Here is a 26,173-nt window from a genome sequence, read left to right as displayed (position 1 = left end):
CTCATTTTGCTGGAAAGAAGAATTCATGGAAACGAACTCGATTTGATTTTCTTAATGATATAATATCAAGTTGTGTCGAATACGGACACGGTGGATTATGGAATACTAAATACGATCATAACAATGTTATTTCGGTTGATATGGTTGCATGTTATCCCGGAAGTTTTCTTGGAATGGGAAAATGTTCTGCGTATTTTGAGCGATTTGGACATCCATCACACGAGATGACCACGGTATCGATAAACGGACCATTACCTGGTTTTAATTTGACTGGATTTGCTTGTATTGAGTCATTTGAATTTGATAAGGCTCTCCATGCGATTTGTTATGTTTGGTTTGGTAAACATTTTTCAACGAAGATGTGGGCACCAATAGTGCTGTCACGATATATGCTCGATTCGGGAATATTATTATCATTGATTGTAAGTGAAGCAATTATATCGTATCAAAAACAGACCGATGATTGGTTACCACAACCAGACGAGTTTAATATATCTAAGGTTAAAGAGAATTTTCATCATCTTGACAAGGATGATATTACTGAAATTTTCAATAGTATATCCAAGATCAGAAAATCCGAGGATCAAAAAATCGCGAAAGACCTTGGCAGAAAAATATTCGGTAAATTCACGCAAGGAGCACCATACGATCACAAACGACATTGTACAAGATTAATTATAGACGATGCTGAGTTAGATTTTATAATTACTGATACAATAAATAAAACACGTTTGTAAGTAAAAGCAACGTTAATTTATCAGACGAAACACAATTAGGTACAATTGTGAGTTATATTGATGGTGAATCACCGCAATTTACTCATTTAAGATCTTCAATGCTCGAGTACGTTTCAATAAATTTATTATCGATGATAAATAAAGTTTCTAAATTTGCTGTCAGAGTCGTTACGGATTCGTTTTATATCGATAAGAAAAATTCGGAATTATTGAAAAAATTTAATATTAGCACTGATGCATCATGGGGCGTGTGGAGAACAAAACAAGAAAATACAATCAGTTATTCTGAATCAACTAATGTTGAAATTAAGGATACTTACTTAAAATCAGACAAAAAAAATCAATCATTAGCACCATCAATGTATGATCCTGTATCCGGACATAAAACGGTTTATCTAAACCGTTGCTCCGGTAAAACAACTCGTGTTATTGAATTATTTCGACAGAGTTCATTAAACTATGATGATATGGTCGTTTTAACACTAACACATAGACTTGCAAAAGAAATGAACGAACGAGGATTAAAATCATGTACTTATCATGGCTTCTTTCGATGCAGCGGAGACGAATGGACTCCTGATCGAATGGGCAATAAATATATTCCAAGAATCATCATTTGGGATGAAATATGTACTGTATCGTTGGAAATATTAAAACTTTTTCTTGATTGGCTGTTTCTGAAGAATACAGCTGTGATAATGTGCGGCAATCATGGGCAACCACCACCAGTATTTGGATCAGCTCCGCATGAGTGGTTAAATAATTTTGAAGTTTATAACGAAGAAATAAATGATGATCATAGGTCAACTGATTCGGTACTAAAAGAATTAAAAATATTAATCAGACTACAATCGAGAAAAAAAATGTGAAGTAGCGCCTGTAATAACCTCAGAAACAACTTGTAATGATTTTTGGAATTCATGGAGACCAAATGATTTGATAGTTGCAAGTAGAAGAATATTGCGTGATACACTTCAGCAGAAATTATTTCAGTTACAACAAGAGAAATTTCCAGAATTACCGGTACCGCTGTGTTATCGATCAGCAGATACGCGACGGCAGAATATTTCTGTTGACATACCAGGATCACCAGAAAAACAAAATCTTGTGTTAAATGATATTGTTTTAGTTGATGTTAATGTTGTTACGAGTGCATTAAACATAGGAAAAACTACATGGACACTATTATACACGATGACAATTCGTTCATCACAAGGATTAACTATTTCTGATACAGTTGTTTGGATAGTTGATGATTGTATCGAATGGTCAAATTTAGTTTATCTTGCAGTGTCTAGAGTTAGAAAAATATCACAATTAAGAAGAATTATCCCTATGGAAGAAATAATTTACGCAAACAAAAATGAAATTATCAATGAATCGGTAACGATATAATATGAAAAAAATTAGTTATAAACGATATGACAAAAAAAATACGACTTTGATCTCGATGCTGAATTTATCATGACATTAAAACAACAGAATAATCATTGTGCAGTCTGTAACAAAATAATGTTGTGGAAATATTCGAATAATAATCCAAAACAATTTACCCTGGATAGAATTAATAATAGTCATAGGAATAAATTTATATTTTTTGTGCCACACCGCATACATTTGCCTGTTAGTGCATTTTTTTCTTCTTCATTTTTTGTCATAATTGTTGATACATCATCTGTAGATGTATGTGCTCTGCATTTTACACAGTATAGATCCATATTATTTATTGTATTTATACAACATGGATGTCATTGACTTTTCACGACACGAAAACAAAAACATGTTAAACATCATCCAGCACTACCAAATTCTATCAGAATGATGCTAATCTGGTAAGACTCAATTGCTGCTTAATTTGATAATGAGATGGCTTAAATGGGATAAGTCATAATTGGTAGCACCATCCGTAGATGATCAACGATGCTACGAGGTGCTTAAAGATTTTAACGAAATGCAAAATTTTTGGATGGAAATAATATTATTGAGTTTATAACCGAGATTGATGAAGCACCGTCTGTAGATGAGTTAGACGGATTTATTAATAATTTAGTAGTTTACGACGATGTAATATTAGACAGTCAAATCTAGCTAGAATATTTTCTCGAGGAAGACATAAAAACACTAATATCCTTTATGTTACCCAAAGATATACACAAATTCCTAAAGTGATCAGGGACATTTGTAATATTGTAGTTGTTTTTTAACGGAGTCGATACATATACGTTAAGAAATATTCATCAAACTTGGTGCAGTGGAGACATGGCTATAATTAAATTTAGAAATTTCTTTTCAAAAGCGCAATCTACATCGCACAGATGTATAACAATAAATTTACACGATCCTAGATCAAGATATCGTACAATTAATGATAAAATGTTTGGATAAGCAATAGTTGTAACGACTATGAACAGAGGAGTGAGCGACCTCAGATTGGTTCAGCACGGTAATCCACGTGCATAATTTATAATCTCAGTATGGGCGGAAAAAACCCGAAATATAATGAACTAACTCAATCAAAGTAGCCTCAATAACGTTAGAAGGATTAATTTTAACGTTATTTACGAGGTTTTAATCGTCTTTTTTTACAAGGTTTATTTCGGTTTTTGGACCCTTAAAAAAAATGGTGGGCTCACTCTCTCTGCTGCTAAGGACATTGTCAACTTTGAGGTCAGTCATACTTGATCGTACCTCGTTAGCATGTTGATACCAGTGATTCGATTATCCAAGCTACGTTAAAAATCCAAATCACACACACACACGCACCAGCGATTCGGACTACTTTGGCTATTACGAAACAAGGATTGATAGAGAAATTACGAATGATTCAACTCTAGAAAGCTGTCCACACCGTTATTCTTCGTTTTTATTTCTCATCGGAAACTGACGGAGAAATTCCGAATGCCTTCATTGGGATTGAGGTGCAAGAGTTTGGCTATGTATAGTTATAGTGTAAAGCGGAGCGGAGGTAGACTTTTCTTTTTGCTAAGAAGGTGGCAGTTTATTAATATAGACACATTGTATTTGCATGTACACATTAAGCAGTGTAAGACGTCGACTCTGACTGATACCAGGTTGACGGGTATGAGTGTCCGCAAGGTCCTTACCTCACCTCCCCATGACATAGGAATGACAGGGGACCTAATTCTGTATAGAATCCATTTCTCTTGTCACTTACTGTAGAGTGCAACAGAATTTTTATGCAATATTTATTGCCGCATCCACCTAATATTTTTTTTTAAAAAAATCATAAATAAATAACTAGGTAACCATATCAAAATAAACTATATGAATATTATTAGCCTCACCTGCCATGGGATGTAAGACCTCGACGCTATTTGTTTTGGGCGTCAGAGACGTAGCACTAAAACATACATAACATGTGATACGTCTTACATGTAGGATTACCCTAACCTCAAACAAATACGTATTTGACACCAGGTGATGCTCACAGTACAAAGAAGCCCATTCCCTAGGTGATAATTCTGAAAAATATTTATTCTACTTGGCTTGAACCCACATATGTACTGATATTAGTGGCAAGCACTTGTTCCTATCCGACTATCGGTATATCACTGCATACTGCAGAGTAGCTATGTGAAGTGTACAAGCCTCAAATCAATTTCAAGAGCAACACAAGTTTGAAATATCTATTTCACAAATATCTCTTAATTTTAATTATGAAAAAATAATATCTTAAAAGTCACAACATAGCCTTAAAAGTTAAGAAATTTGACAGGGTCCCTTCATTAATATCCAAGGTTTTGAACAGATTTGTTTTTGGTTATTGAACATTGCACATAACATTGAATGTGGTAGCTTTTATTAGTTTGCATTTTGATCCAAAGAGAATGCACTTTTTTAGCCAATAGCACTGACAGTTTGTTACCTACCAATGAATTTTGGCAAAGTATCAAGTTGCTTGCTAAAATCACTTGCGATATATTCAAGGTCTTTATGTGAGAAAAGAATGGCACTACAGTAAAACCTTTCTGCTATGAAAGACCACCTGTCTTGAAAGAACAGGTTATCTTGCACAGATTTAATGGTTATATAGTGCTATGACCTGTCATGAGAGACCACCTGTCTTGAGAGATTATATTTTTTGGCAGAAGGAGTGGTCTTTCAACACAGGTTCTACTGTGTCATAGGTATATACAAGGAGTTTGCAGTTTGAATCAATACTAATGACTGTATCATTATGTAACACAAAAATAGTAGGAGGCAAAAAATACTTCCTTGCTAACAACACAAGATTTTTTCTGATTTTGATTCTTCCCAGATGATTTGAGTTTTCTGTTATCTAAATATTATTCAAACCATTTAATTGATTAGATTCCCATATTTTTTAGTTTCTTACCAAGAATTTCTTATTTGCGATGTCAGGCTTTTTGAAAGTCCAGCATAATCATTCCTGTATTCCTGTCTATAGTCCTTTTGCAGGTTGAGGTTTATTATCAATGAATCAAACATATCTGTTGAGTAAACACTCCATAAGGATATTATCAGTAAGATATCTTTCACCTTGTGAAGAAAAAAAATGCGTTCACCAAGACCTTTTGAAACAGTGTTTAGAATGCTGTCTAGTCGTAGGCAAAGGCAAGGCAGTAATTTGTGAGATATTTTGCCTCAGAGTTATTTCTTGTCAGTTTCAAATTTTTGGATAGTCCATTTAAAAATGAGAAGTTTCAATGCACAGACTTGATGTAAAAACTGACAGATACAAGAGTATACCTAAACAGAATTGTATACTTTGTAACACAGGCTTAGTGTGAATTTCACATTCTCTTTGAATGTCCCACCTTTATCTGTGATAATATATCAGAAAATTGAAAACAATTTAGTATATTTTTATCCCTCTAATTGGTACATTGGATCTTGTTGACTATCAAAACTGAATGGCACCAATTGCTGGACAGTTTTGTTAAATTGTTCAAACACAGAGCTCCTGTATCCTTGACCCACTAATGAATATATGATTTATGTTTATTTTGATTAATATAAGGCCACAAAATATATGTGCTTCCTATTGCACTGGTTTTAAAATTAGGGTAGTTAGGTAGGTTTTTGTTTTTGTTTTTAAACATTATATATATAATGTATTAAGTGCTTCAAAGTACTGGTTAAAAGAAAAGTGGTTAAGTCAAATGCACAAATCAATTTCTGGATTTTTTTTATACCAAGGAGGGGTGGGAGTGCAAGAGTTGCCAATGAGAATAGAGATGGTCAGCCGAGTGGAAGTGTACATATTTATCTTTTGCCCAATCCCTTGCAGATACTATAATCAGCTATGAAAGTTATCTATTTGGCTTGAATACTGGAGTGTGATCTGTGTAAGGCTGCAGTGTTCTTCCCAGGGCCATTAACCATCAGCATACAAATATGATATAATTTCAATTCGAGACACTTTAGAACTTGATCACATGCTGTGCACCAGTGCCCAAACACTATGATGTTTCCTTACTGTCAGTCCAATAATGTTTTGTTAGAAAGAAATGCTTTATCCTATTCCAAGCTACATCTTTTGAATGGTACCGGTACCTTTTATTACTGTTGGAAAGAAATGCTTTGTCCTATTCCAAGCTACATCTTTTGAATGGTACCGGTACCTTTTATTACTGTCGGAAAGAATAGTTTTGACCTATTCCAAGCTCCATCTTTTGAGTGGTACCTTTTATTACTGTTTCAAGTAATACAATAAGGATAATTACACCTTAATTTGCATGTATGTGTTTTGCCTCACTTGGTTCGGCTGATGCATGAGTAAAACCTTTGATGCTGTTTTATTTTTTATTGTGTGATCAGTCACAGATGTTGGATTGTGCAGGGCTTGCAGCATATGGCAGAGCCATTACATTTTTGAAGTCAATGGATTTGCCCTTAGTGTTTATCAAAGTTAACGAAATTAAGTTTTAATACTTGTAACTATAATAAAAAAAATCGTTTTAAGTCTGTTACTTTGGTGACTAATTTTGGCTAATCTGCTGCTTTGGTTGTATTTTTCAGTACTAAGGATTATGGAAAAGTGTAAGTTACTAGGGAATTGCTGTAGGAGTGGTTTGCTGATGATTCCTTTTTGCTCTCCTCCCATACCACAATTATATCGTGCAGTAGTTCCTCCACTTAAGACAAAAGTTAACTCCCTCTGTAGTATACATGAACATGCTGTTCATCAGTGTGCATATTCAAGAGTTATGACCAGCACAAGATTACAGAATAATTGTCACATTATTGCAGAGAGCACCTGTTGCTTGGATTTACAGTCTTGTCATTTAATTCAATGCAATCGGCAAAGTGGGGCATGGATGAAGAATTCTAGTATTGCTTGTCATAGAACCCCATCTGTAATGTATGGGTCAAGAAAATACCACATTGGAGTCAAGGCAAATGGAAGCTTCTTGGGCCTCAATGAACAACTGAGAATGAATGGATGTAGCCAGTTTGGGCAATCCCATTTGCAGTCTCATCAGGCATTAGAGACAGAATATGTGTGTAGAGTGACAAACCTAAGGAAGTTCTCAACTGACCAGGTTTTAGAAAACTGTGAAACACTTGAACAGAAACTTCTGTTTTTGATGAAAGCATGGGAGATGGAGAAGGCAGTTAAACTCCTTCGCATTAGTGTACAGAATGGTGACCTCCCCAGTTCCTCAGTTGTGTTAAATCTCTTGCAGCAGTTGGCCAATTTGGGGGAGGTGGAGTGTCTTCTGTCTCTCCATACCTTACTTCTGGAGGAAAAACTGTGTACTGAGCAGCGGCTGTTTGATTGTCTGCAGAATGCCTACTACAATAGTGGACGTATAGAAGAGGGTGTCGGCCTACTTAAAATTTTGTATCACAAGACCAGGAGGTACTCTGATGTGGACATTTTCTTCACTCTGGTGGCAGTGATGATTTTGAAGGAATTTCCTCACAGGAAAGTTTACCTAGAGGATTTTGTGCAGGACTGTAAGGAGATGGGAGACACATTGCCTGCTGCGGGGCTTTGGAAATCATACATGCTGGCTGAGAGGTTTAAAGAGGCAGAAGCATATATGTTCAAGGAGTCAGAAGCCATTCTGCCTCACATCCCCCAAATGGTATCAGAAATTGTCTCCATGAAAAACAAGGTGGCAGCAAACAGAAGAGCAGTGCTGCACCAGCTGACACAGTTGCCTCCCATTAAAAGTAAACTGAAGGCGGCAGTATATTTGGCCTACATTTCTGAGCTTTGTAAGTCCTATGTTATAATTGTATTTATTTACTTATCATTTGGTTTTACAGGATGTATTGATTGGGCAAAGATAGTGGAATTCCCATACCCTATGCAAACCTTGTAAAATAAATACACACAATTAATAAGGTAAAATCATATTTCTTTGATACATCTTGTGATGAATTTCTACTGAATTGTGCCAGTGTGGTTCAGCCAAAATACATATTTTGGCTTCAGTCATAATTACAACTAAATACTAGTTTGATATCAGCAAACTAAAAGTACAGTATGTCATGGATTTCATTCAAACAACGGGAATAAGTGACAAGAATTTAAAAAACAGATATGGCAGACTTTAGGAAAAGTATCTTGTGAACCTTCCTGGAAAAATAAAACCTAAGGTCAAGAACTGAAAATTTAGGGAAGAAATCCCTCCTCCATTTGGAAAACAAGAAATATATGGGGGAGATTAACCAACAAAGAAGAGGCAGGACTTGAAATATAATGCAAGATTTATGCACATTCAGTTGACTTTTTTGCCACAATTTTTAGGATTAAGTTTAAATCTTGCATTCATGCATCACAGAATAGATCCTGAAACCTGTGAAGATAGAAATTCATAAAACTACCATCTGATCTCTAATACACAAGCAAAAGCATATTACTTTGTTCAGACAACCATTATGTTTAAAAATTATTTTGAGGGATGAAGGTTTGGTTATAATAGATTTCAAGCCATCCTTGGCTTTATATACTTAAATTCATTCTTGAAAGGAATCCTTTCTCTGTCTACATAGTTAGACTTATATTCATTCTTGAAAGGAAGCCTATCTCTGTCTACATAGTTAGGCTTATATTCATTCTTGAAAGGAATCCTTTCTCTGTCTACATAGTTAGACTTATATTCATTCTTGAAAGGAAGCCTATCTCTGTCTACATAGACTTAAACATTGGTTATGACTGGAACATGTTAAATGCACCCATGATTGTTAGAGTCTTGTCTGATGAGTTACCAGAATAGCATGTCCATGAAGAAAAAGGAAAAATGCTGTGGACATAAATTATACTGAAGAAGAGAGGTTAAATGGATTAAATGTGCTCATAGAGATACTGTAGTGGATTAGTACATGTTCGGTATTTGCGGCTGCTGGTGTTCAATATGAGTGTCTGCAGCTATTTATTATAAGTATTGTCTTGTTTATCTGGAGTAAATTCTGTGTTCCAGGTTTTGAGGAGGATTGGAAGAAAGCCCTCGAGACATTTCAATCAGCCGAGTTTCATTCCCTCTCCATCTCTGTACACAAACTGCAAGAACTGTATGACATTATTTCAGAGCAAGACACTGAAAACCCAGAGCATGTTACCAAAGACACAGCAGGGGCAAGGCAAGAGAGGAGAGACTTCCTGTCAGCTGTGGAACATGAACTGTTCACAAATAAGGCTGATACATAATGCTGCTTTATTTTGCTATAAAAAATTGATAAGTCTTTTAAAATGGGCTTCTTATGTAAGAAATTATTTTGTCAGATAAAATTTGATCCTGAGTGAAAGGAAACATTTAGTGAGAAATTAGCATATTGTATTCCTTCCTTTTTACCTCAGCAACCCAATTTTTTTTGGTTGTAATTCAAAATTACTCATAGTTTTAATAACCAATGTTGAGTTGGATAACAAAACTTGACTTTATATGTGCTTCTTTCTCCATACTGAAATTTGCAGTTTAGTAAATATGAGATCTATTTGAGAAAAATATGGCCCATGACTTAAGGCTGACTACATGTGTGCATGCAGTTACTTTTATTAATGTGCAAGTCTAGAAAAAGCATGGCAGTATTCACAAATATGTAGGGTCATGGTCAGTCATTGTGACTACTAAACATACATGTGTCCATCAGGTTAGTACTTAATTTTAACCCACATTTGACAAATTTCTAGTATTATTGTTATTGGTTATGGTTGGTAAATTGAAAGATTTTGCATGAAATCCAGCTGTATGAAATTAGCCCATTTAATAGATTAGTATGTAATGGATGGTGTCTTTATCATTTAATAGATTGGTCTGTAATGGATGGTGTCTTTTTCATTTAATAGATTGGTATGTAATGGATGGTGTCTTTGTCATTTAATAGATTGGTATGTAATGGATGGTGTCTATCATTTAATAGATTGTTATGTAATGAATGGTGTCTTTTTCATTTAATAGATTGTTATGTAATGGATGGTGTCTATCATTTAATAGATTGTTATGTAATGGATGGTGTCTTTTTCATTTAATAGATTGGTATGTAATGGATGGTGTCTTTGTCATTTAATAGATTGGTATGTAATGGATGGTGTCTGTCATTTAATAGATTGGTATGTAATGGATGGTGTCTATCATTTAATAGATTGTTATGTAATGGATGGTGTCTTTTTCATTTAATAGATTGGTATGTAATGGATGGTGTCTTTGTCATTTCATAGATTGGTATGTAATGGATGGTGTCTTTGTCATTTCATAGCCTAGTCTGTAATGGATGGTGTCTTTATCATTTGATATATTAGTGTGTAATGGATGGTGTTTGTATCATTTAATAGATTGGTATGCAATGGATGGTGTCTTGATCATTAAATAGATTGGTATGCAATGGATGGTGTCTTTTTCATTTAATAGATTGGTATGCAATGGATGGTGTCTTTTTCATTTAATAGATTGGTATGCAGTGGATGGTGTCTTTGTCATTTAATAGATTGGTATGCAATGGATGGTGTCTTTGTCATTTAATAGATTGGTATGTAATGGATGTTGTCTTTGTCATTTAATAGATTGGTATGTAATGGATGGTGTCTTTGTCATTTAATAGATTGGTATGTAATGGATGGTGTTTTTGTCATTTAATAGATTGGTATGCAATGGATGGTGTTTTTATCATTTAATAGATTGGTATGCAATGGATGGTGTCTTTATCATTTAATAGATTGGTATGCAATGGATGGTGTCTTTATCATTTAATAGATTGGTATGCAATGGATGGTGTCTTTATCATTTAATAGAGTGGTATGTAATGGATGGTGTCTTTGTCATTTAATAGATTGTTATGTAATGGATGGTGTCTTTATCATTTAATAGATTTGTATGTAATGGATGGTGTCTTTATTATTTAATATATTAGTGTGTAATTGACGATGTCTTTATAACTGAATAGATTAGTATGTAATAGATGGTGTCTTTACCATTTACCTCACTTGTGAGGCAGACAGGCTGACTGAATACAGTTTTGTTATAGTCATGCAAAGTAATGAATACAGTTTTGTTATAGTCATGCAAAGTAATGAATACAGTTTTGTTATAGTCATGCAAAGTAATGAATACAGTTTTGTTATAGTCATGCAAAGTAATGAATACAGTTTTGGTGTAGTTACGCAAAGTAATGAATACTGTTTTGCTGTAGTTATTCAAAGTAATGAATACAGTTTTGATGTAGTCATGCAAAGTAATGAATACAGTTTTGCCATAGTCATGCAAAGTAATAAATACTGTTTGCTGAAGTCATGCACAGTAATGAATATTGGTTTGCTGTAGCCATGCAAAGTAATGAATACTGGTTTGCTGTAGTCATGCAAAGTACTGAATACAGTTTTGCCATAGTCATGCAAAGTAATGAATACTGTTTTCTGAAGTCATGCAAAGTAATGAATACTGGTTTGCTGTAGTCATGCAAAGTAATGAATACAGTTTTGCTGTAGTCATGCAAAGTAATGAATACTGGTTTGCCATAGTCATGCAAAGTAATGAATACAGTTTTGATGTAGCCATGCAAAGTAATGAATACTGGTTTGCTGCAGTCATGCAAAGTAATGAATGTTGTTTTACTGTTGTCATGCAAAGTAATGAATACTGTTTGTTGAAGTCATCCAAAGTAATGAATACTGGTTTGCCATAGTCATGCAAATGAATATTATTTTACTGTAGTCATGCAGAGTAATGAATGCTGGTTTGCTGTAGTCATGCAAAGTAATGAATACTGTTTGCTGAAGACATGCAGAGTAATGAATACTGGTTTGCTGTAGTCATGCAAAGTAATGAATACTGGTTTGCTGTAGTCAAAGTAATGAATATTGTTTGCTGAAGTTATGCAAAGTAAAGAATACTGTTTGCTGAAGTCATGCAATGTAATGAATACTGTTTTACTGTAGTCATGCAAAGTAATGAATAGTTTTACTGTAGTCGTGCAAAGTAATGAATACTGTTTTACTGTAGTCATGCAAAGTAATGAATACTGTTTTACTGTTGTCATGCAAAGTAATGAATAGTTTTACTGTAGTCGTGCAAAGTAATGAATACTGTTTTACTGTTATCATGCAAAGTAATGAATACTGTTTGCTGAAGTCATGCAAAGTAATGAATACTGTTTTGCTGTAGTCATGCAAAGTAATGAATAAATGGTGCCAGTAAAACCTAACCAAGTGGATATGATTTAGGATTATATCATTCTTTGGAGTTGGTCTAGGTTAAATAAGAGATGATAGAATTATTTATCATTAAAATCATTTACTATTATAATTAACTTACACCTTACATATTTCAGCTTTTGATCCAGAAACAGTAGCAAATAAATATTTTAAGGCAAATACATTTGTAAAAGTACCTTTTTTTATTTTCTCAGGTTAATATATTTAACTTTTTAACCTCAGTGATGCCAGAACATCATTAGTAAACTGGTATTGGAAGCTGTAGTCAGCAAATCTTTAAAATAAAACGATGAAAAATGTTCTAATACCTTTTAATCAAATCAGGTCTTTCACATTTGCACAAATGTGAATACCAATTTTTTGTGTGTCTGACTCAGCTAATTGTTCCGCAAACATGCTGACATGGGTTTTATTAAAAAACATTACATCATAAAAGGTTCAAAAATGTTAAAATAAAATTAAATATTTAGGTCACAGTAACTAGAATGTCATCAGGACCCACCCAAGGTATCTAAATACCAAATTTGGTCTGGCTTGGCGATAAATATTTTAAGCTACCTCGCTTACAAGAAGAAAGTGGGATGGATAACAGATGGACAGACAACACATGAACACCTCAAAATAAATGTTTCTCTCTCTCTTTCTCTCTTGGGAGGGGAGAGATCATTGAAATTGTTGTACTTTTGACATTTGACCAACTCCCAGGGGTAAAAGTCAAGGATGACTTCCATGTTACAGATTTTTTACGAGCAACATAAAGTTTTGTGATTATTAACCCAGCAGTTTCAATAAAATGTAACTGACGGATGGACGAAGAATATCACACTACTAAATCATGGGAATAATAAGCTCAGTAGAAAATAGTAATAAAAACGGGGAAGTTATCACAATACTAAATTGAGGTAATAGTAAGTAGTTTTAGATTTTTAAGAGTAGGCTGAGATTGGATTCAAGATCAAGGTCATCAACCAGTTGATCCAGAAATCATATTTTGATTGAATGATCCACTGATATGATTAGATGACCCTCTCAAGACTTCACTTTCAGATAGGTTTTGATTAACGCATGGGGGGTGCCTATTTGCATAAAAATTATGGCCAAGCATGCTCAGTCTGTGAGGTGATTATCTGACAAGGATAAGCTTGTATCTTATTTTGAAAACTTGTTACTTTTTTAAATGAAATTGCAGAGTACTTGAAATCTAGTTAACAGAATACTTAATTCTGTCGTATACACTGCACCAAGCAGTTCATGAATCAGTTAAAATTGGACCATATTGCATGCAGTTTTTAAAATTAAAAAATAGCAGTTTTACAAAGTAATAAAATTAATATAATTTTTGGAAAGTGATAATGTATGAAAAACTAATGATCCGACATTGAGCGAAGCATCTGTATTAACATTAAATTGATGAACTTGTAAACTATGTTGTTTGAATTTTGCTTATATATGTATTTATTGCCTTAGATAAGATTGGAAATGGATAACTGACACAATCATAAGTATTCCTTGTAGACTTTGTGGTTTAAATTTGCAGACACAAACATAGGTATTCCTTGTCAACTATCTAGTTTAAATCTGCTTATATTTATTGCCTTAGATAAGATTGGAAATGGATAACTGACACAATCATAAGTATTCCTTGTAGATTTTGTGGTTTAAATTTGCTGACACAAACATAGGTATTCTTCGTCAACTATTTTGTTTAAATCTGCTTATATTTATTGCCTCAGATAAGATTGAAAATGGATAACTGACACTGACATAAGTATTCTATCATCACTGTTTGCTTGCATATGAGAGGAATATTTCAGCCTTTTTCATGCCATTTTGCTCTATATACATGTACCTTGCATAAAAATGGTCTCATTTAAACAAAACTTTTGTCGAAAAGAAAATGGTAATTGTACGTGAAAATTATAAAAAGATACATACCACGCTAATTCATTATCAAGATATATGCTTCCAATTTAAATATCCACAGTATTTATATCCATATTGAAATCATAAAAAGTCATATTAACGACAAAGTTAGCCACCATTATGATTAGCATCCTCAAGTAAAATCACTTGAGGTAGACATTGAAATTTGGTTGGTTTATTTGTATTATTATGAAAAAGAGTGGATTAGATTTTTCAGGCTATTGATTAAGCAAAAGCCATTTATTCCATTACATGCTATAGTAATGTAACAGTGTATGCTGGTCTTGACCTTGTCCAAAATTCATTTCATTTGTTGACCTGATTAACTTTAAAAAAAAAAATTATTTAATTTTATGTAAACAACTAAAAATAGCTTTATTATTCTCTATGTGTATGAACCTAATATCAGGATTTTTATTCAGGTAAACTAGAAGTAAATATGTTGATTTGGGTCAAGGTTTTGAGTTTCTTAAGTGAATTTTACAGGTTATTGTGTTGTAAGTAAACAAGAGTCATTAAATTATTCTAGAAGGTTATTTTACCACTAGGTAATCGGTTTTATTTATATAGAAAATGCTAATTGTGACCCGAGGTCAAGTAGGGAACTATATATATTGTAACTGTGAAGCTTTTACGATTTGTGTTATAACATCTAGCACTTTTAAGTTGTATTATGTTCTGAACAATTTGGGACGAATTTTATTTTCTTCAAATTATTGAATTCAAGTGATTATTTTCTCTGGAAATACAAAAGTGCTCTGATAAAATTCTTGGATAAAGACATTTGCTGGAATTTATACTGAATTCAAACCTGGAATTATATTACTGTGACTCAACAAAAGACTGTTGACACATCATCACTCCATAAGCTGTAACAGATACATCATCGCCTTAAGTTTTGGATCTCTTCGGGACTTGTACTCGAGTTTTATTCAGGATTTTATATTATTAGGACTTGTGTCTGTAATTCTTGGATTATTTTAGGATTTAATTGGAAATACCATAAGTTCTTTTTTTTGCATTTTCATTTTGTATTCTAGGGAAATAATTTGTTAAATTTTACAAAGCTTGTTGTCTTTCACTCTTTTATGTTATATAAATTTTTCTGAATTTTCAGACTTAAATATTTTTGGATGGAAAATCTTGCCAACACAATTTAGCAATAGCCATTGAAGGCAGACATATACAATTTAGTACACTTTTTGTAGGCGAAAGTACATAACTTGATTAGATTTTTCTGCCATTATACTTTAGTAATTTTCTGTAAATATTTCTTTTTTTTACTTATCTGGTCTGCAGTGTGTTGACAGCTGCAGATCTACTCTGTTTTTGGTCCAGGATCTAGCCTGCTCCATCGTCATTTTGGGGGTGGGGTGGGGGATGTAGCCAGAAATGGAATATGCAAACAAGAGATCACTAATTACTGACATCTGCTTAACATACAAATCTAAGAGCAGTTGACTGGGAAATCTGCACGTAAAAAGAAATAAGGATTTCTCATCAGTCTTATCAGGAATTTGAATGTTATAAGTTGTGCCAGATTGAAATTTGTATATACTCGTATGAGTCCAAGATGTTTTCTTACTAAACATCTACTGAGAGGAAGACGTACTGAAAAATGAAATAATTCTGAGTAGAGGAACAGTTGTCAGCTGTATGAGCAGCATCTTTCAAAGTGTGCACACTGTGTTCATCAATTGAAGAATTGATTTCACTATGGACACAGTTCAGGAACTCTTTGACTAACACGAGTTGTCTAAGTTCGTCATAATCTTTGTCAATCTTTTTAGATGCATAGCACTTGTGAAATAGTTTTTTTTTCTTCCCCAGCAAACTTGACATAGGTTTGGATTTTTTTTCTTACTTGCAATTCAAAAACCTGTTGATATGCCCAAGGTACCAACTCATAAGCCTTCAAAATACATTTCTTTACCACAACATAATCAACACTCGTTTCCACTGTGAAGTATAAACAAAACTTCACTAGCTTTGCCAACAAGTACACTCTGTAATATCCAAGTCCAATGCTCTCTTGGCCATTTTAAATTCTGCTATTTTTCAATTTGAGGAAAATATTGATCTACATCTTTTTAATTAAAAGGGGGGTACTAACCTAATAGTTTTGGTAACATCAAAACATGAACTTTTGTGAGGAGAGTGGTTTTTGCTTGAGAGTTCTAATTCTTCAGTTTCCAATTGCATTTAAAATTTTCTTCCTTTTGTATTTGCAATTTCATGTCTCTCTTTCTCTCTCCCTCTCTCCATTTGCACTTCTTTTTCTTCTTTCTGCATTTGCCTCTCTTCCCCCTTCTCTCTTCCTTCTAAATATGAGTCTTCTTTCTACATCTGAATTTCCCTTTCACTTCTTTCTGAATCTGCACTTGACTTCGTCTTTCTTTCCCTTTTCTGATTTTTCTCTTTCTCTTTTCTGATTTTGGATTTCCATGTTTCTGTTCGAAGCTTAAGTTTTCTTAATTCTATTTCCATCATTTTTTTTTAAAATTTCAATTCTTTTAATGTAATTTTCAGACCTTCAGAATTTCCTTTTCCATCATACACTTGACCAGAATAGTTTTGATTTCCCATTTAAACAAAGATTTTATGTCAAAAAGAGAACAGTGGCTGGCAAGCTCCAGCAATTTATCTTTTTATAAACACTTCATCCCTTCCTGGGTGAGATTGGAAACAAAACTCGACACTCGCAATGACATTTTGAAATCTTGTTGATTTCACTATTTAATCTCAAAAGACCAGGGACAAAGAAACTTCATAAACAAAATGTAAAGCTTAATATTTTGAAAAATTTCTCTTAAATAATTATAAAATTTTGGATCCCAAACAAGCCCCAAAGTTCAGTTTACTCTTTGGTCATAAACCAAATAACAGATCACATTTTATAATACGTTACAAATAATTTATTTATCCAATTTTAAAATGTTCTAGTCAAATCCAAAAGAGTCAGATGTTCTTGAATGTGCTGGTCTGACAACAGTATTGATGTAACAAAATGGCATTGTCCAGAACACCTTGAAATAATTTACAATAGTCCTAGAAAAACATTTTAGTCCAGTGAGCACTTTGTAACTCTAATGAATAATCCATATAAATGTTTCCTCTCAAATAATATCTAAATACAATATTAAATATGTCTGAAGACTGATGTTACAACAAGAACATAAGAAATAAGACCGACTAAATTGTCCTGCTCCGTGTACTATATACAAGCATAAAAGGTGAAAATGCATTTTCTCCTACTAGCTATGTGACTTTTTCAAATATATCACTGTAAAAGAACCAACCTTACCTAGCCCATCAGGTGGAAAATAACTTCATTTTTGTGAATATCCTCTTATATGTATGATCGTTTGTGACATTTATATTATGAATATTTAATTTGTGTTGTGTGACTGACCTTTGTCCATAAATGAGGGTAGGAGTTGGTCCCTTGTCTGATGAATGTCTTTTTTTTTGTAAACAACATATTACATATTAATTTTTGTCTATGATTTTAGACAATGTTTTAAGATTATTATTTTGTAAGTAAACATGTTTGCTTGGATTTGAGTTCAGGACAATGATCTTCCACTTGGGAATTCCTGGTTTACCTGATGTTTTCCATGTTATTTACTTTACCCAAGTTTTAGTAATAGACCAAGTCTTGCTCATAACATAGAATGTTCTGGAAATGAACATTTAAAACTCCTGGTCTACCAGATGTTTGCCATGTTCTTCATTGCTGAGGTTTCAGTAAAAGATGTGACCTTGTTTACAACTTAGAATGTTCTGAAAATTAAATTTTGATGCTCATTCTGGTCCTCTTATTGTATTTTTTAAAATATATATTATGGTTCTTTACATCAGAATTAATTATTCATATCATAACATCTTAAGTAAAATCAGTCTTTTAGCTGTGTTCAGTTTTAATTTGAGAAGATTTATTTATTTAAAAAATTTGTTAATAACAATTTCACTTTGTATTGTAGAGAAATAAATAATTTATTGAATTTTACAAAACTTGTTGGTTTTCACGCTTTACTTTTGTAGCCTGGTTTCATTGTAATTGGTTTGGAGCTGCAGTAACTCAATATGTAGAGCTATGGACTTGTAATCCAAGGGTTGCTGGTTCAGTACTTGCCAAGGTCGGCTGCATGTCAATCCTTAAGATGGCACTTAACGTAATTCATGAATTTTTCATACATTGGAAAATTATGTTCCAAGTATGAAAATATTTATGGCCAAAAAAGCTAATTATTTCTGGGGGATACTGACTGCTAAAAAAATAAGGATCAGACTCTAAAAAGATGTTCATGACATAAAATATGTACTGACCTACTTGTTTTAATGTAAAATATGAACTGGTACAATTATTGTCACATTCTGTGCATACATGTTGCTATTCCTTTTGATAACATTTTGTAAGTAATAAGAATTAATCATGAATGATCAATAATAACTAAGATACCTCTATACTGCAGACAGATATTTCCTCCATTCACACAGTCTGACAACAGATAATTAAGATGGCCAAAGTTATGTGCAACATATCACTTTTTATGGGGTAAAACTAATTACCAAAGAGACAAAAAATACTGTTGTTCAGTCTTATAGCAAACAAGCCCAGTAAGGGTCTCACCCATGTTGGAAAAGTGGCTCTGCTACTGACCTGTGAAGAGACCAGTCAGTAAGGACCACATAGTCAGTCTAGGATATTCCTTGTGCCCAGAATATGGCAGATTCAGAGAGTTATCTCCTCCAAGGCTACCTACTGGAGGATGTTCCAGGCTTACATGTAGAGAGATGGAGCATGTGTACCTCTCTGAAACTGGAGGTACACTACAACTGATGTGTTGTCTGAGATAACCAAAAAAAACAAAAACACCTTGTAAGGTTGACACACCTTGTTAAGGCTAGGAACACTGACCACATTTCCAAGTTGTTTATATGAAGAAATGTTTCTTCCAAAGACCAAAATCCCTGAAAACAGCACCCTCTGGCTCTAGATGAGCACCCCATCCTCAAATCTTGTACACTAAAGCAAAGAAGTGGAGACAGACCACTCTTTTTGTACAAAGCAAATTTCTGATCCTTGGAAAACTTCTGTTCATGTTCCCAGACCATCACCCACTGCAGAAAATCTGCATGAGATGAGAATCATTTTGCCTTCAGTACCAGAAGACGTAGGATACAAATTAAGGGGATGTAGGTGCTAAACTCATTTTCTCAAGCTTCCAAACTTCCAGCCTCCTCCTCCTCCAGCACCTGGCTTGACAGATGGAGGTGCAGGGGATTCCAATATAGGAGGTAGAACTGTTGCTACCAATTTATTTGAGTTCAACATGATGAAAAGGACACTCATTCTAAGCCTGCTTCTGAGACAAAACTGGGCTGTCCTTCCCAGTATCTCTGTCTACATGGCTTAGTCCATTCCTTACCCGAGTATGAATATTGTTATGTGCTGAGGACACCCTTTCAGTCTGCTGTCTGATGGGGCACATCCATAGCTAGCTTAGCCAGCTGGAACAAGCATTTAAAACTGTTCTCTATCACAAAATCTAATTTAAATTTTTTCAAGTTTATTTGTGAGTCCTTTTTTCAGACTTTTTATAGTGTCATTAAAGATGTATATAAAAAAAATTTGTTGTTGTTGTTGTGGGGTTTGGCGCCATTTCTGAGCACACGATAGGCTATACATGGTGGCCAGTATTAATGGTGAAGGAAGAACCAAGGGAAACCCCCGGAAAGAACCACCGACCCACAAGAAACTACTGGCAAGCTTTCTCACATAACCACATTGGCTGAATCTGAGACTCGAACCGGCGCAGACAGAGGTGAGATGGCAGTGATCTGTAACGGAGAGCACTTTAGAACACTCGGCGACTCGGTGCCCCTATGTATAAAATGATGAAACTATGTTGAAAAAGATTGAAATGACATAATAAAACATGTAAGAAATCACAACAAAGTTGCCTTTTACTGGAAGTCATCACAACCAACTGATACATATTTGTGTTAAATTTCTTTTACATAAAAAATTTGTTTTATCCACTGGCAAAAATAGGATGCTTCTGAATGAATGAGGAACTTATTGGAAAACATTTTCCTGTTTTTCTGCTGTTTTGGGGTTATTTTATAAATCAAGGAAACATAAGGAGAGCTTTATTTGCAATCAATACATGACTCATCTGTATTAGAAGGCACATTTAATGTTTCTTGTTATTTTTACAAAAATTATGATAATCATTATAATAAAGATCCTTATTTACAACATAAAAATTAACAGCAGCATATAGAATTTCAATATACACAGTAACAATAACATACTGCTATTTTACACCTCAATATCTATGTCTGTTTGGAAGGTTGCAGGTGAACAAGACAAAGTGAGTTCTTAAAAAAAATAACATTAAAATCACACCATTATCTAGACTCCTGTATGATGAGTAGCATGTCATTGTTGTCCTGGTTAAATACACCTCTTCCTCGATAACTCGTGCAGAACTGGGTCCATAAACATAGACTGCACTATAAGCGAGGGTGTGAGTTACTGAGGGACTTAAAATTTTTTTTTTAAAAATCTGATTAGGCTATACTTTGAGATAACCACCGGGGGGGGGATAGGATAGGGTAGGGAACTGGGCTGTTTAATGGCTGAATCTTCGTTTTACAATCGTGTCAATAATAATTGTTAATAATGTGTTTTATATAATGAAGTTGTTTGTTATTCTGTATAAATAACATTTATTTTCAAAATGTCATACATGTGAAAGATCTTTCCAACTGGTTTCAGTAATCATCACATGCATGCAAAAACGTGTTATGTCATTGCCTTTATTTTTTATTGGTCTGGTTCCCGGAGTGATATTTAATAGTATACATCAAAACTCAAATTTTGTGTTGTTCATTTAGTACAATATTGATGTCGTGATTTCATTGGAAGTAATAGTGAAACTTCTTATTATCCTTGATATCTCTAAGTGCCACTTTAGGAATTCTCAGAAACTCGCATGCCCACAATGGTCTTTATCTGTGAAACCAAGCTCTTTATTTTTGCTTGGTTGCCTTGCTGTCTTTGATCACAATTATGAATGAGTCAGGTAAATTATTAAGGTAGTTTATGCTGAATACACAATAACATTTATAAGTGTTTGATTGATCAAATGAAGTTAGTTCACACCACATATGACCGGGCCGCTAGCTTTTAAGTCGGATGGATTTGTGTCTTTTAACTTTTCTTTTATTCCACCTCTTTTATTTGATTCAAAAGACATAATTGATGTGATAATATAAAGGAGGCCAGCTTTTAATTCAGTGCAACAATACAACAAATACTTCTGCAAGTTAGTTATAAAAACACAGTCAAGACCTATTTGGGTTCTCAGCAAAATGCCTGCGGACATAGCTGACACATTTAAATATACATTGCATTTATGATGATTGTACTTAAGAGGAACTAAAATTTCATTTAATAAAAATTATTGAATTGGCATTTAAATATTAATGTACTGTCTATACTAGGTGTGTGACAATTTCTTTGATCATAATTTCCTTGAATATCTTTAATTATGAAGTACTAACAATGTCGTTTTGAAAGAAAATGCAACCAATTATATGTCTTCTTATTAAAAGTTGATAATTTCAAAATGTTGATTAAAATTTCCAGGTCCTCTACTGTTTTCAACCATAAAACGATATATCAACCTTTCAGTTAGCAAATTCGATCATGATTTTTTTCAAGTTCAATAAATGGGGATACATTTTTGGGGGATATTTTCTGGGTTTAAAAAATGGGATCCACACCATACCCTGCATTATAAGCAGATTTGTGAGTTATCAGGGTGCGAGTTATTGAGTGAGTGGTGTATTTATGTTGAAACTAAGCTTAAACATCCTAATTCAAAAGTAAAACAGCTACATCAAGTAGAGTGTCTACTCTTATAAAACAAAAATGCATCTTTTGATTGTATTTAAGTATAATCCTAAAACAAATCTCGAGTTCTTTGAACACCACAAATATAACTCAGATTGTGTGTGTGTGTGTGTGTGTGTGATTTGGATTTTTAACGTAGCTTTAACAATTTTTCAGTCATATCACTACAATGTCTGCAGTGTGGCAGTTTATAGCAATGTCTAGCACTGGGACATATGCCACAAACATGTAGCATGATGTCCCACCCAGTCATATTATCCTGACACCAGGCTGATCAGTCCTAACACTAACCTCTTAATGCTGAGTGCCTAGCAAGGCAGCTGTTAGTACCAAATTTTTTTTCTCAGTCTTTGGTATGACTCGGCCGGGGAACTCAGATGTAATTTCATTCCAATGATACTATAACAAGTGATGAAAAGAATCAAAATTGAGACAAATTCTTAATAATTAAGACGTGTGTTGATCATTTCTCACCTAAAACACAAAAAAATCATGATATATAAGGAAATTAACAAAGATACTGTACATACCTGCTTACAAGTCAATTGCAAAGTGTACATTCCTAATTACAAGTTAATTGCAAAGTGTACAATCATGCTTATAAGTCAAATGCTAAGTGTACATACCTGCTTACAAGTCAACTGCAAAGTGTATATACATGCTTACGAGTCAACTGCAAAGTGTACATACATGCTTACAAGTCAACTGCAATGTGTAGAGACCCAAATTTTCTTTCGTGTGATGTGCCAGCTGACGGGAGTGTATGTAGGTTGTAAGAAGTATTCAGTAAACAAACAACAACATCCCTGATCTGCAGTGTGTTATGCAACAGTAGATCTGGGTCCATATTATTTTCAATCGGTACAAACTAATATGCCAGCAATTCTGGTATTAACATAGCCGATGGAGACAATGTGATTCTGAATGATGTGTGAGGATATTTGACCAATAACTTTGTTGTGCCAAGTCAACATTTATAAAAAAAACAAGTACTTGGCCTACATTTCTTGGTATCTTTAAATAAAGGGCAAATACGGAGAAACTGGAAGTTACTATCAAAAGTTCTACATCATAAAAACACTGCTGTAAATACAATGTATATTTCTGTATACTAATTACTTCAAAAGAAAACATCCATCCAGCGGAAGTATAATGATCTTTGAGTTAAAACTTTAAATATAAATGCTAAAATCTTGTCAACAAAGTTGTATGTTTAAGGACAACAGAACATACTATGCAGCACCATGTATCAACTATGATTGCTAATTAGGATTTGTTGAAATCTGATTGCAAACTATAACCATACTCGGTTTATCCTAACCTATTATTAACCTTCACAGAATCTTATCAAAATAACATGGTTTAACATTTGACAGTTTTGTGCAGGTACAAACTAAAATAACCACTGTAACAAGAATAATTACAGAGAAAAATGACTTTAAAATGATAGGCATATCAGACACACTGTAATTGGTTGCTCATAACTTCAAAGTTTTTCATTTTGTGCCTAAATATGCATCTTCTACACTTCCACACGATTGTATTAGCTGTCTTTCAATGTTATATTCCTCTGGGGTATGTGACATGTGAGATTCCAATAATATGTCGTCATTTGGAGAAAAGAAGTGAACAATATTTCAATCCCCGAGGAAATGTTCCACCAAGAAAATAAATTCTCGAGAATACTTGATGTGCAGGTTGTGTTTTCCTTCTGGCATGATGTATAGTCTGAAAGTAACATAAAAAAGCTGTAAAATACATTATGTACATGCACAAATAGCAACTAAGCATGTCAAAGTTCTCCAGTAGGTGCTAGTGCTTGTGGACAGTGATCATAGAGACATCAGATTACAGGGGTGGACAGTGATCACTGAGATGCCAGATAACAGAGGTGGTAAGTATCACAGGGGTGGCAAGTGATCAGAGATGCAAGATTAAAGGAGTGGACAGTGATCACAGAGATGGGGCAGAAAGTGATCAGAGGTGCCTGATTACAGAGGTGACAGTGATCACAGATGGGTTATTACAGGGTTGAAAAGTGATCAGAGATGCCAGATTACAGAGATGGATAGTGATCACAGAGATGGATGATTATAGGGGTGGACAGTGATCACAACAGATTACAAAGGTGGACAGTGATCACAGAGATGGATGATTATAGAGCTGGACAGTGATCACAGAGATGACATTACAGAGGTGGATAGTGATTACAGAGATTGATGATCTCAGGTGTGGCAAGTGATCACAGAGATGCCAGATTATAAAGGTGTCTTAAAATAACAAATCAACCCAAAAAGAGTGTCAATAAGTGCTTACATACTACCAGTGTAAAATCTCAGTACAAATGCTGTACGTATGAAGTCAACAAAAAACATGTCGGAGGCTCCAACTGAAAAGATTGAATCCTTTAAGACACTGCTGTAGTAAACTTATAAAGTCTGAAAAAGCCAAGATTCACTTAAGTTGTCAGCTTTCATTTTGACTGCTCACTAACATTACTTAATTTTCACTCAAAATGGATCCACACTGGAAGAGGGACCAATGCTTATTAAATATTAGTTACAAATATTGGTTGTTGTTGTTGTTGTTGTTGTAGGGTTTAACGCCATTTTTCAGCACATGATAGGCTATACATGGCAGCCAGTATTAATGGTGGAGGAAGAACCCGGGAAAACCCCAGAAAAAACCACCGACCCACAAGAAGCTACTAGCAAGCTTTCTCACATACCCACATTGGCTGAATCTGAGACTCTAACCCACGCAGACAGAGGTGAGATGGCAGTGATCCATAATGGAGAGCGCTTTAGACCACTCGGCCACTCAGGGTCCCCTACAAATATTGGCTTATTAAGAACTTTGTGAGTCTCATTATAACGAACCATATATCTAAGCATCCTAGTCCTCTTGCTGTCTTTAAATACTCTAATACAGCTGTAGTTTAATTTAACTGCTGTCCTTAAATCTTCCAATACAGTTGTAGTTTAATTTAACTGCTGTGGCTTTTTGAGGTATAATTTGTACACAGGGCTGTACAAGTTAGACAGCCTGGGACTAGTATGTTTTTCTGTCATACAGCTTGAGTCTAGTTTTTGTCTGACAGCCCAAGGCCTTGGGCTAGTTTTTTTTCTGTCAGACAGCCTGAGGCTAGTTCATTTTTTTGTCATACAGCATGAATCTTATGGCTAGTTTGCTTTTGTCACATAAGTTTCTGATGGCAATTAGTCTAAGACTAATGCAATTTTTCACAAATGAAAAATCCAAGTTTCATTGCAAGATTTACATACCAACTTGATTCCACCACTATCATCTTCTTTCAGACCTGCATTGTCTCCTCTTAATTTTGTTCTTATCAGAGCCATGTCTGGAACTGAATGTTAGTATCTGTCAATATGGAGTTGTGTCATTGGCTAAATGATTGTAGGCACTGAGTTTTTTTACTCCCTCAAGTATGAACTGTGTTAAGCTGAAGACCAAAGTCTCTCAAGGTTTGATCTTAGTAAACTGCACATAAGTGATATTTCTTGACAGTTCACCTTCTCTCTGGTGGCACAGTGGTCTCCAAGTACTCCAGTTTCCTCCACCACAATAAGGTGGCTTCCCATGACAACCCCACTTACTGTGGGGATAGGTGGTGAGTTGTAAATATGGAAATACTTACATGCCTTGAATTCTTGATCAATATTTGGGAGAGTTTCTGGTTGACCACTCTACCTCACCAGTTGAGGGTGCTATCATAAACTTGTGAAGGATCTCAAGATATACATATATGCATATGACATAGTGGATTCTTGCTTTCCAAACAAAACCAAATAACAGTCATTCACAGACAAAGCTTAAGTTAGCAAAACTCGAATATAACAGAGTTCACCAAAGTTCATAAAAATGTCTGCTGATACGTGTCCAGGGATAGATTTCTTCTAAACTGCAAGAACATATAAGATC

At 34.2% G+C, this 26,173-nt stretch overlaps 2 protein-coding genes across 2 annotated transcripts in view; one reads left to right on the top strand and one right to left on the bottom strand.

Annotated features, from left to right (window-relative positions):
* Positions 1–3,635: 3,635 nt before the first annotated feature.
* LOC149785886 (uncharacterized) lies at positions 3,636–19,552 on the top strand. The gene is made up of 3 exons (XM_089931144.1): positions 3,636–3,702; positions 6,741–7,946; positions 9,155–19,552. Exons 1-3 carry the CDS (start codon positions 3,636–3,638, stop codon positions 9,379–9,381), a joined length of 1,500 nt encoding a protein of 499 aa, XP_089787270.1. The 3' UTR covers positions 9,382–19,552.
* Positions 19,553–20,445: 893 nt separating this feature from the next.
* LOC149785885 (serine hydrolase BPHL-like) overlaps positions 20,446–26,173 on the bottom strand; it is a 35,521-nt gene continuing 29,793 nt past the window's right edge. The window contains exon 8 of the mRNA XM_089979876.1: positions 20,446–23,959. Coding sequence (XP_089836002.1) covers positions 23,869–23,959 — 91 coding nt within the window. The 3' untranslated portion in view covers positions 20,446–23,868. The remainder of the gene's footprint in view (positions 23,960–26,173) is intronic.

The sequence above is a fragment of the Sinohyriopsis cumingii genome, chromosome 13, assembly GCF_028554795.1.
Source record: "Sinohyriopsis cumingii isolate HCF-2022 chromosome 13, ASM2855479v2, whole genome shotgun sequence".
In the NCBI taxonomy this organism is placed as follows: domain Eukaryota; kingdom Metazoa; phylum Mollusca; class Bivalvia; order Unionida; family Unionidae; genus Sinohyriopsis; species Sinohyriopsis cumingii.
This window is presented reverse-complemented; position numbering and strand designations above follow the sequence as displayed.

Excerpts from the sequence above, each read along its gene's own strand:
- LOC149785886 (XM_089931144.1), top strand. The coding sequence starts at position 3,636 with ATGCCTTCATTGGGATTGAGGTGCAAGAGTTTGGCTATGTATAGTTAT. Across the intron at positions 3,703-6,740 it reads TAGTGTAAAGCGGAGCGGAG|TACTAAGGATTATGGAAAAG; the intron begins GTAGACTTTTCT and ends TGTATTTTTCAG. Across the intron at positions 7,947-9,154 it reads GGCCTACATTTCTGAGCTTT|GTTTTGAGGAGGATTGGAAG; the intron begins GTAAGTCCTATG and ends TCTGTGTTCCAG.